At 23.2% G+C, this 12,584-nt stretch overlaps 4 protein-coding genes across 4 annotated transcripts; 1 reads left to right on the top strand and 3 right to left on the bottom strand. All coding sequences in view use genetic code 6, as the record gives it.

Annotated features, from left to right (window-relative positions):
- Positions 1-551: 551 nt before the first annotated feature.
- Positions 552-926, top strand: TTHERM_000059479 (hypothetical protein; the record flags this gene model as incomplete). Its single annotated transcript, XM_012795522.1, has 1 exon — positions 552-926. One exon carries the CDS (start codon positions 552-554, stop codon positions 924-926), a length of 375 nt encoding a protein of 124 aa, XP_012650976.1.
- A 1,719-nt stretch (positions 927-2,645) lies between these two features.
- Positions 2,646-2,973, bottom strand: TTHERM_00059500 (hypothetical protein; the record flags this gene model as incomplete). Its single annotated transcript, XM_001007682.1, has 2 exons — positions 2,646-2,762; positions 2,911-2,973. 2 exons carry the CDS (start codon positions 2,971-2,973, stop codon positions 2,646-2,648), a joined length of 180 nt encoding a protein of 59 aa, XP_001007682.1.
- A 2,780-nt stretch (positions 2,974-5,753) lies between these two features.
- On the bottom strand, positions 5,754-7,005 carry TTHERM_000059499 (hypothetical protein; the record flags this gene model as incomplete). Its single annotated transcript, XM_012795524.1, has 2 exons — positions 5,754-6,460; positions 6,726-7,005. 2 exons carry the CDS (start codon positions 7,003-7,005, stop codon positions 5,754-5,756), a joined length of 987 nt encoding a protein of 328 aa, XP_012650978.1.
- Positions 7,006-7,040: 35 nt separating this feature from the next.
- On the bottom strand, positions 7,041-8,870 carry TTHERM_000059498 (hypothetical protein; the record flags this gene model as incomplete). The annotated part of the gene is made up of 1 exon (XM_012795523.1): positions 7,041-8,870. One exon carries the CDS (start codon positions 8,868-8,870, stop codon positions 7,041-7,043), a length of 1,830 nt encoding a protein of 609 aa, XP_012650977.1.
- Between the last annotated feature and the right edge of the window lie 3,714 nt (positions 8,871-12,584).

The following is a 12,584-nucleotide window of genomic DNA, read 5'->3' as shown; positions in this document are numbered from 1 at the left end:
AATTTATTTTTTTTGATATATCTTCATATATTTATGTTTTATAATTTATATGAAATTAATTTTCTCAATTTAAAAAAAAACAACTAAAATATTAATTTTTTCTTCATAATTTATTTAGTCATTTTTTAATTAAATATTTTTAAAATTTTCAATTTAATTACAAAAATGATTAAAATAAAAAACAACAACAAAAATGATTACAAAAGCAAGTTTTTATTTCCAATTTTAAGATTACCAATTTCCCCAAATAAAATAATTCTTTTTTAAAGTCTTAAAGATTTTAATGTTCCTTTAAAAAGGTAAATATTTTAATTAAGGTGGATAGTTTGAATATTTTATAGATACAAAATATGAAAAAGAAAATACATCTTAATCAAATGGATTTATATTTACATGTTTTTTTAAAAATATCTTACTCCTTTTATTATTCAGTTTTTATTTCAGGATAATATTTTTCAAGAAATATTTATGAAAGCAGAGTATACTCAAAGTTTTGGTATAAATTGTTTTCGCTTTGTAAGTTTTAATTATTTTTTTTTCTATGATTAAGAATGGACTTTATTGAATTAAACTCAAGATCAAATTTAATAATTAATAAATAGTCTAATTCTTACTATATTTGCTATTAGCATTAATATTATAATTCGGGTGGATAATCTACTTCTTTTATCTGTATGTAAGCATCATAAAATATTTTCAGCTCATCCAAAGAAATAAGTATAAAATCTTGTTTAAAGATGAATTAATTAAGTAGTTACTTTTAAATTATTTCTAAAATTGCACCAAAAAATACTTCACAATTAGAAGTAAAAATTGTATCAAGAAGTCCAACCCTTAAAAGAAATTAGCTTAGATTATTTTCTTCTAAACCTATTAATGCAAATATTCCCTTACTAATATATATACTTTTGATTTCAGTTTGCTGAAATTCGAAATTTGTGCTCAATTCTACTATTTAAAAAAATTCCTCATCCCCTAGCTATTCATTAATAAAATTATGAACCATTCCTTTTCTGTACTAAGATCTTAGATCAACAATATTCCTTAAATTGTCTTCTTAATTTAAGTAAGCATCCTTAATCAACTTAATAGTCTCAGTTCTGATTTAAGAATAGTCTTGATATCCTCTAAGTTGCTGAGCAAATATATATTTTTAATTGTCCTAAGAACTTTCTAGCATTTTTATTGGTAGTTCAAAATTCTTTAGCTTCTTGTTATGACTTATATCAGCTTATACATACCTATCATATATCTAAACTTAATTTATTTTTTTTTAAACAATACTTTCAGTGATGCACGCACTTTTTACGTTAACAAATAAGTCTCCGTCAATATTAAAAAAATAGTTTTATGTCAGATTTTATAAAAAGAAAATACTATCTAAAGTTTTAAACTATGCTTAAAGCTTGTAACTTTTTTTTTGGTATTTTTTAATTATCTTCTTTTATTTTTTTGGTATCAATTATCTTTGACTTTCTTTAGAATCTTCACCATTATTTTCACTTATTTAAGAAGAATTTGGTAAATCTAAATTGATATCTATACTCTTTATTTAAGCTTAGCTCATATTTTAACCTTATTTATCTCTTTTAAATTAACTGTTTTTATATTAATTCACATACTTTAACAATTAAATTATTTATAAGAATTTTCTATTTTACAATTAAAACTTAAATATACAAAAATTCTTTATGGTCAATATCGAATTAAATGTATAGAGCAGATAAAGTTTTTGAAGGAAAGCAAAAAAATTAGTTCGTAAAGTTAAATTAAAAGAAAAATAATATATTTCTTTTTAAACTATATGAAGGAAGTATATTTTTCTATTTTACATATTAGTCATGCATTGTTAATATATTAAAATTATATGAAAATTATCTTTTAACAATTCTTTTGTTAATTTTATAAAAACTAATATAATATTATAAATTAATTTATAATTATAAATATTATCAAAACAATTTAAATTTTAATATATATTTTTTAAATAATTAATCTTATTTTGAATTTAAATATAAAAAAAACAAAATAAGAGAGCAAATCTATGTTATTAGACAAAGAAAATATTAAATTGTAAAAAAAAATTATCAAAATGCTTGATGATTACCATTTAATTATAATTTGCCTGCCTTTACAATTACCAATATTATTTTCTTTTTATTACATGAGAATGTTTACTTTTTGTTTGATTTTAAGATATTGATATATTAGTTTTGAAGGATACTAATATTTCTTTTGAAATCTCAGATAATTAAAAATAAAATAAATAAAAAAACAGGAAAACATACTTTCTCTTCTTAATTAAATGAAAAATTCTGAAAATTGCTCATAAATTTTATATTTATTAAATTTTTAAAAATTTTGCGTAATGCCTCTCTTAAGATTAATTTTCTTTTATTTATTAATTTTATTTTTTATTTTTCATATTATTTAATTTTCTTTATTTGTTTGTTTGTTTTTATCTTTGGTTATTTTGTTTCTGTTAATTTTCTATTCTATTTGAGTTCTATTTTATTTGTTTGTTATTTTTTTGCTTCTATTTTTTATTTTTTATTTTTTATTTTATATTTTTATTTATTTATTTTTATTTTAAGTTTTTTTATTTTTTTTTATATTAAGATATTATTTTATTATTAGATATTTGATCAAGGATAATTTGCTGATGCTAAAATGTTGCTGCTTAAAATTTTATTTTATTCAGAGAAGAGAGTATTTTTATAAAGAAAAATAGGTGTCTGTGTGTCTTCTTCGGTTTAAGGTACCTAAGGGAATAGGAGATTCTAATATAGGGGGGAATAAGAAAAGTAAGATTTATTATTTTGATCAATTTAGCTTTTGATACATAATAACTTATTGGTTTTAAAAATTTAGATGTGGATCACTTTACTTAAATGGAATGAATATTATTACGTTCGGTTCATTGTCAAAATCAGTCTTTGAAGTAATAATTGGAGATTTAAAAACTTATTCCATTTAAATAACTCTTATTTAAGTTAATTATGTTTTTTTATTGCAAAATTATCAAAATTATCTTACTTTTTTATAATATTTTAATTTTATGTTTTTCATTTTTTGTATTTTTTCTTATCTTTGAGTTTTTCCTCTTTCTTTTCTTTTTGAAATCAAATTATTATATGATTTTCTTACTTTTCGAAAATTAATTAATTAATTTGGATATGAAAGATTTTCCTATTTGCTTAATATGAAAATATTTAAATAAAAAATATTGCCGGTAAAATTAATTAATTTATTTATTCATAACAATAGATTTATATTATCTATTGTATTAATAAAAAATTTAACTTTAATTTTAAGTTTCTATCTAAATTCTTCATTTAAAATAAGAATAAAATTTGTAAATTTTTGAATATTGTAACAAATATTAAAATAAATTTTGTAAATTTTGAGTTCTCTAAATTAATTTTGTATTTTCATTTCAAAGGATTAATATATTTTAGATTATATATTTATCAATTAATTTTTTAAGTTTATTTATTTATAAACTTGATTTAGTGAATTCTTTTATTTTTCTATGCAAATTTAGATTCTAAAGGAAAAAACTTAACATTTAAATTTGATTAACTATTGTTTATCAATTTAATTTGGTGGTCACTCTTCCTTTAATATAAATAAACCTTATAGTGATTTTTTTTTAGTTTACTCAATTAATTTCTGAATTACAAATAAAAGCATGGGAATATAATCTAATAATATTGAATGAGGAACTATATAATGTAATGTAAAGTTAATAAGTGTAATTAGATAATCCAAATCATTAATATAAATAAATAAATGAATATCTATAAACATTTTTTCAAATCAATTTTGAAGTCAATTAAAACAAAACTTAATAATTAATCATCTTTATAAAAAAAAAGTTTATATTTATTTTGGATTTTTATTATTATTGTAAGATTTATATTTATTTTTGTGAAAATAGCTAATATTAGAAAGATATTAATTCCTTTTCGAAGAATAAAAATCATTTTAAATCTTTATTGAAATATTTTTTATCATTAATACAAATAGTTGTTTTAAAATTTTTATCTTTTATTCACAATATTTGAAATTCTAAATATTATTTTCTCAATAAAATCTTATATAGTTTACATACTATAAATCAAAATTATATTGTATTAATAGATTTTTAAGAAATATGAAAACAAATTTTTTTTTTCAATTTACTAATTTTGAAAAAATACTTAAAAATTGTAATTAATTGAATAATATCTTAATTATTTTTAAATTTTAGCATTATATATAAGTTAATCATTACATTAAAAAAATATTTCTTTGAAATATAATTAATTTAAATATCTTTTATAAATAAATAAATTTTTTTTATGATTTATTAATTTGCTACAAACTAAAATTAAAAAGATATATTTACCATTATGAAGTTCATTATTTTTATTAAAAGTAAACCTAATAATCTGATTACTTAAAACCAAATAGAAACTATTAAAACTATTTACTAGCAGTAATCGAAAATCTATTTGAAATAAAAGAGATTAGAATAACTAATTACTATTTTAAATAAATCTACTAAAAATTCAATAATAAATGCTTTTAGATTAGCTCTTAAAGACATTGTAAATAAAAATTTATAATCCTATATTTTTTTGAAGATAGATAAATTTATAAATTCTCATACTTTAGTAAAAGATTTATTTTAATTAATCAAATTTTTGATAAGAAATTCAAGGATAGAATCAATTTAATTACTCAATTTTTGTAAATTTTATATATTCACCAGAGAGTAACAATCAATACAAATAAAATTATAAATAATCATATTTTATATTAGCTCCTGATTCTTAATTTGAGAGATGAGTAAATAATCATATTATCTAAGATAAAACATAGTAAATGCATAGATTTCAATATAATTTTCTTTTTAGCAATTTTAAGAATTTTAGAAAAGACTTATCTTTTTGAATTCATGAATGAATAAATAGATAAACAACTAATTAAAAATAAAAATTTTGTGCACATTAGATTTATTTAAGAAAACTTTTAATAATTTAATGCTTAACGCTTAACTTTAAGCATTTTGTATATTTTCATAAATTTGATTGCTAAAAAAAGTGTAATGCACAAATTCATCTACATTTATATAAAGTATTATTCATTGAAATAATTTTATTTGCATATTAAAGTTCAAAAAGAATGAAATCAACCATTCAACTTATTCATTTTATAGATTATAAATTTTGTCTTATGAAATTCAACCTCCTCAATTATTGTTTTGATTGTAATCAATACCTTTAATTCCTAATTAACTTTTATTGGTTTTTAGATCGCTATCAGTTAATTAAAAATAAATAATATTTTGAAGATTATAATGAATATTTTTCTCAAAAAATCAATCTCAAAAAATTTTCTATGAAAATAATCTTTTAGTATTTACTTTAGATACTTATTTACTGCCAAGCAGCATTTGCAGGTAATTTGAAGATTTGCTAATTTAATTTAATTTTCATAACTATCTAAAAATCAATTATAAATATGATTCTTATTTCAAATTATTTTATTAACTACAAAATAATTTTATAAAATAGATAGAAATATTCTACTTGTTTCTTCTGAATTAGGAAATTTATCTTATTTCCCTAAAGCGATTTTTACTTGTCCTAATGGTTATGGGGTTTTTAATTAAGCTATGTACGGAGGTTTTGTAAACTCTCAATAAAGTCCTTCTACAATCACTAATAACTAAGCTATTTTTGACATTAACAACCTTCCTCCTCATTTCAGAAGAGAAGTGAGAATAGAAGTTTTTCAAATGAAATAAGCTTAAGTTGGGATTTTGTTTAAATTGGATGACATGACACCTTTTTCCTATGCCTTTTAATATTCTGCTCAATATACAACTGAAAGACTTAATATCCCTTGCGATAGAACATAAAATTCATATTTAAAGGAAAGTGACTACTATTACAATTGTAATAATTATACTTTTTTATTTTTATTTACTATTTTGTCTATGAAAAAGTCAATTATTTTACAACTATCATACCACCAAATAATGCTTACACTAAATTTTCTATTGTGGATAATGGTTCAGCCAGTGGATCTTCATACTTAAAAGTAAAAGAAATTTAATACAATATTGAGGCTTGTGATAACTCTTGTCTATCTTGTTCTGGTTCATCTACCTAATGTACATAATGTGATACCACTTGTTCTTCCTTATCTGGATCAAGTTGTATGATTAACTAAAGCGGTTATGTTCTATAAGAAGGAAAATGTGTTAATACTTGTACTTAATCACACTTTGAAATTAATGGAGCTTGTGTTTGGATTCCTAACTGTTAATCAGTTTTATAAGGAAGTACTTAATGCACAACTTGCAAAGCCGGATTTTTTCCTGTTTAGATAGCTAATTATGAAGCTTAATGTTAGCAATATTGCCCTATTGATTACTAGTTAGTTAATGGGATATGTACAGATATCAAAGCTAATTTATAAGGTAATAAAAAAATAAAAAAAACATATTTAAATAATTTATTTATTATTTAGGAATGTATTTGGTACAAGGGTTGTATTAATATGTCTTTTCTTACAGTGAAATTAATAGATTGCAGTTAACTTTAAGTAATTTTTAAAATAACAGTGGCTTTAATTCAAAATATACTCGTTGTGGAACTTATTTCCTCTTGGGAGGATATTTTTCATTTAAATATAATTCTGTAATTTAAACTTAAAATTATTAAACTTCATACTAGTTTGTTAGAGTTTCATTTAAATGGGTATTAATTGACTATAATTCCTCAGCAAATCCAAATGATCTTACTTTTCAAGTATCTGGAAGTTCTTCTCCTATCCAAACACTAAATCTTAGTGGCCTTACTCCCAATTAAATATGTGGTTTGAGTGTACCCGAATTTGTTGGGGATTTCTAATATGATTTTTAAGTCCCAAGTGGTTAAGTAACATTTTAAATAAATAATTAAATGGCAAATATTAATAGTAAAGCTTCATTTGATGATGCTGCCGATTCATCAAATAAAAATTAATATTTTGGTATTAGAGAATTCTCAATTTTTGCTTTCAGTGTAAATTGATAAATTAATTATTTATTTTTTATTAATAATATTTTTAAAATAATTTAATTTTAAAAATTTAATATAATTTTAATATTCAATCATAGTGTACTTAAGCTTCTTGCATCTAATGTTAAGCGTAGACATAAAATATATGTACTTAATGTATGAATGGTTATTATCTTTTTAACTCTACATGTTTACCATGTTAATCAACTTGCTAAACTTGTGCATCTTCAAATACTTGTTAATCTTGCTATGGAGGAGCTTTTCTTGACTCTCAAAATTAATGCGTTTGCCCAAGCAAATAATATTGGTAAAATTCTAGTTGTGTTGCTTGTCAAAATACATCTTGCTAAACTTGTGATAAAGCTGATAGTAATAAATGTTTAACTTGCCCAACAAGCACTTACTTTATTAATAATAATTGTGTTCCAGTTTGTCCCAAATAATATTTCCCAAACGATCAAACATAATATTGTGATCCTTGCATTTCGAATTGCTCAAAATGTTCTAATAATTCTTCTTGTGATATTTGTATGCAAAACACTTATCTATAAATTGATGGAAAAAGTTGTTTAAGTAATTGCCCTGCTGGATAGTAATAAAATTCAAATAATAATTAATGTATTAAATGTGCAGATCCTAATTGCTTACAATGTTAAAATGATATAAATTAATGTACTCAATGTCAAAATCCTTATAATTTACAAGGATTTGTGTGTAAAATAAATTGTGATTCTTTTTATTGGCCAGTAAGTAATATTTGTTAACTTTGCTCTTCGCTTATTCCTAATTGCTCTATATGTACATCCTCAACATGCACTACTTGCTTAAACAATTACTACCTTTAAAATGGGAAGTGTTATAATCCATGTCCATTAGGATATTATGGAGATTCTACAAGTATTCCTCCTAAATGTGTTAGTTGCTAGTCTATATGCAGTGATTGTACAGCTTAAAATAACTGTTCAAGTTGCAATGGAGGAGCTACTCTAAATAACTCTAACTAATGTGTTTGTCCAGTATAATAATATTGGAATGGATCTATTTGTGCCCCTTGCTCTAATACTTCTTGTTAATCGTGCGATTCCTCAAATAGTAACAAGTGCTTATCTTGTCCAGATGGCACATATTTATATAATAATACTTGCCTTGCTAATTGCCCTGATTATACATTTTAAAACAAAACTAATCAAAAATGTGATCCATGTTTGAATAAATGTGTAAAATGTAGTAATAATTCATCATGTGATGTATGTGAGTCAAATTCATATTTATCTATAGATCAAAAATAGTGTTTAGATAGTTGTCCTCTAGGGTAATAATAGAATTAGAATACATGGAAGTGTATTAGCTGTACTGATCCTAATTGCTAATTATGCTAATAAGATCCTAACTAATGCTAAAAGTGTGGTAATAATTAGAATCTGTAAGGCTTTATATGTCAACCTAATTGTGATTCTTAATACTATCCAGCTAGTAATATTTGTATACTTTGTTCTACTAAAATAGCAAATTGTGATTAATGTACATCCTCAGCTTGCTCATTGTGCTAAAATAATTTTTATTTATTTAATGGATAATGTGTAAGTTAATGTAATCCAGGCTATTACATAGCTAATAATCCTCCTTCTTGTTAGCCCTGCAGAAATGCAACTTGTAATACATGTGAAGCAGCCCCAAGTTAAAATTGCCTTTCTTGTGCAACTCCTTACTTTTTAAATGGTGCTTAATGTGTAAATGATTGTGGTCCTACTATGTATTCTAACTCATTTAGAATATGTGTATAATGCTCTTAGACATTTTCAGGGTGTTTATCATGTACAATTAATTAATGCAATAGCTGTATAAATGTTAACGATTATCTCAATCCAATAAACAATTCATGCTCAAATACTTGTCCAAGTAACACATTCAAATCTACTGTTGGATCTCCTCCTCAAAATATATGTGTCATTTGTAATGCTAATTGTTTAACTTGTGATCAAAATAGTAATAATTGCACAAGCTGCTCTTCAAATATGTTTCTGTAAGGTAATACTTGTTAAGCAAAATGTGATGTTGGATATTATGCTAATCCAAGTAATATTTGCATTAGTTGCATAAATAATTACCCTAACTGTAGTGAATGCACAATTAGTTAATGTTAATAATGCACAAATCCTTATTATATAGTATAAGGATTAAATACTTGCTAACTGCAATGCCCACCAGGATATGCAAGTACTTCAATTAACAATTCAAATCAATGCATAAAGTGTACTAATAATCTCTGTAAGGAATGTTCTCTTTCAAACTTGAATTCGTGTATATCATGCTTTTAACCATCTTCAAATCCTTATTTATAAGATGATAATTGTGTTTCTAGTTGTTCTACTAATTACTATTAAAATAATCAGAATCAGTGTATTTCATGTTAAACAACTTTCGCAGGTTGTGCAACATGTTCTTCAACTGCATGTCTATCATGCTCTAATCCAAATTAGTATTTAGATATTATAGCAAATGTTTGTGTGGATAATTGCCCACCTCTTTTGGATAGTGTAGAATCTCCTATTAAATAATGTGTTTAAAAGTGTAATAAAATACCTTCTTGCATAAAATGCACTATTGATGCTAGCAATAATCAAACTTGTCAATAATGTAAAGAAGGAACGGTTCTCGATTAAAATTAATGTGCTCTTAATTGTTCTTCAGGAAAATATCCAGATAATCAAAATATCTGCCAAGCATGCAATGCATTATTTAAAGGATGTATTATATGCAACTCTACTACATGCAGTTAATGCTAAAATTCAAATGAATATTTTGACCCTGTAGCAAAAATATGTACTTCATAGTGTATTTATGGAGCAAATCCATAGTCTCCCTCCTTTTAATGCTAAGTTTGTACAAATCTCAAATGCAAATCTTGTCAAAGTTATAATCTCAATTAGTGCATAAATTGTGATTCAAACTCAAAATATTAATATCTTTAAAATGGGGATTGTGTTGAGATTTGTTCACCTCAGTATTATTTAAATGGAAACTAGTGTATTTTATGTTCTACTAAATTTACAAATTGTAATACTTGCACAAGCAATAACTGCACATAATGTAATTCTAATTATTATTTAAGCTTAGATGAGTAAACTTGCAATTTGAGCTGCCCTTCAAAATAGTATAAAACTAATATTGGAGGGATTAATGTTTGCCAAAGTTGCTAAAATTCTTAGTGTTTAACTTGTGATCCAAATAATTCTTTAAACTGCCTAAGCTGCGATCAAAATTCTAGCTTCAAATATTTTGAGAATAATTAATGTAACTAATCTTGCTCTTCTAAAAACTATGCTGATTCAAATAATATTTGCTAATTATGTAATTAGCATTTTTAAAATTGCGAAAGCTGTACTCTTTAACAATGCCAATCTTGCAAAAGCGGATTATATCTTGATCCCCAAACAAATACCTGCTCAAACAGCTGTCCATTGTTTAAATATAAAGACTAGACCACATTTACTTGCTAAATATGCAAGCAGCAAACGGAGTGTGAATAATGCGATCCTGGATTCCCAAATCAATGCATTAAATGCACCCAACCATATTTTATTGTAAATAAGTAATGTGTTTCTTCTTGTCCAGCAGGTACATTTGGAGATAGTAATTAAGTATGCTAATTATGTGCATCTCTTGATATCAATTGTATTTAATGCGAACTTGGTTAATGTAGGTAATGCAAATAAAAAGATTATTATTTAGATTAAAATAAAAAATAATGTGTTACCGAATGCCCAACTGGGTATATAAAGTATACTGATGTAAAAGGTATTTAAGTATGCACCTTATTAACATCAGGAGGAGCTACTCCATAGTTGATAATCTTTAACTAGATATCAAGAGTTGATAATAAAATAATTTTTTAAGCTTAAATAACATTTGATGAAGATGTTTAAGTAACAAATCAAAATTGGATTTTTAGTTTAGATAACGAATATCCTTCAACTAATTACAATATAAACTACGATTTAGTTAAGATACAAGAAAAACCAACAGTAAACAGTGTTTATGCACTTAAAATTTTGATAAAAATTATTGTAAATGATTAAACAAAAAGTTACAATTATTTAAATGTAAATTTTGTTAACTCAAAAAATATTTTAGATAATCAGCAATTCGGTTTGAAACTAATTTAATTAAGTGGAAACTTACCAAATTATAGCGAACTAGCTTATCCAAAAATAAATTCTATAACTAAAGTTATATAAATCCTCATTATGTGTAGTCATGTTATGCTTTTGCTAGGATCCCCATTTTATTTGTTGGTGAGTTTATTTGATATTTTACAAGTATCAAATTATCTCTTGTACTTAAATGTATAGTATCAACCTACATTGTATAATGTATTCAAATTATTAGATTTCGCTAATTTTGAGATTATACCAAATATAAAAAATGATGAATCTAATGCGCCATATAAGTTTAAAATGGAGAAAATAGATTCTTTCTTTTTTTCAAACTTAATATAGTCGATATCTATTTGGTCATTTAGCTTCGCTTTATATCTTACTTGTAAGCTAATAGCCAAAAAATGTATTCACAGTTAAAACTTGGTCATAGAAGCTTGCAGAAATTATTAAAGACAATACTTTTATTAAATTTTAGTAGGATTAGGGTTTTTAACATATTGTGATTTGCTATTAGCAGTTTTTTTATAATTTTATGATTCTAGCTAAATAACTATAAACAAGACACTTGGTTTGTCTTTTGGTATATTTATGCTTTTGATGATTATTTATTTAAATTATTTGACATTTAATTCTACAAAAATTTAGGAAAATTAACTACTATATAAATTAGAAATTAAATAATTATACGGATTCCTCTATAATGGTATTGAAATAAATAGAAAGAAGGCAATTATAAATTTGCTTTTATTATTTAGAAGAACTATTTTAATTCAGTAATTAGTTTTTAATTAAGAAAATCCAATTAATTAAACATATATGTGCTGTCTAGTTTTAGGAGTAGAAACAACAGTAATGTTGATACTAAAACCTTACCAAAGTTAGGAGGAATTCAAGTTACATATTATAAGTAGGCTTTTTTTAATTTTAGCAATTTTACTTATAATCATTTTGGCCGTAAACGATGCTATTTCTAATTTAAGTTAAGGGTAATCTCTCCTGATTTAAATAATCATCTCTGTTTTGATAATTACGGTTTACATAACCTAAGTAAGTTACCTTGTTTATAAGCTATATAGGATGTATAAATAAAAGAATTATGTTTCAAATAATATTAGATTAGCTTGAGTATTAATATCTAATACTTTTTTCTTAAATTTGACAATTGAGGTGAAAGTACTAAAATATTAGTAAATATATTTTTTACTTAACTTGTATTTGATTTATAATAATTTGTTACAGAATTAATTATTAATAAAACTAAATACATCAGAGTTAATTTTTAATTCAGCTATTTAAAAAGTGCAAAACAAAGAAGTAAAGTAAATAATATTACAGAAAGAAAAAATAAATTGACTGGGTAATATATTTC

This window comes from Tetrahymena thermophila, assembly GCF_000189635.1.
Source record: "Tetrahymena thermophila SB210 genomic scaffold scf_8254811, whole genome shotgun sequence".
Classification (NCBI taxonomy): domain Eukaryota; phylum Ciliophora; class Oligohymenophorea; order Hymenostomatida; family Tetrahymenidae; genus Tetrahymena; species Tetrahymena thermophila.
Note: the sequence above shows the minus strand (reverse complement) of the source record. Positions and strands in the feature narration are given on the sequence as shown.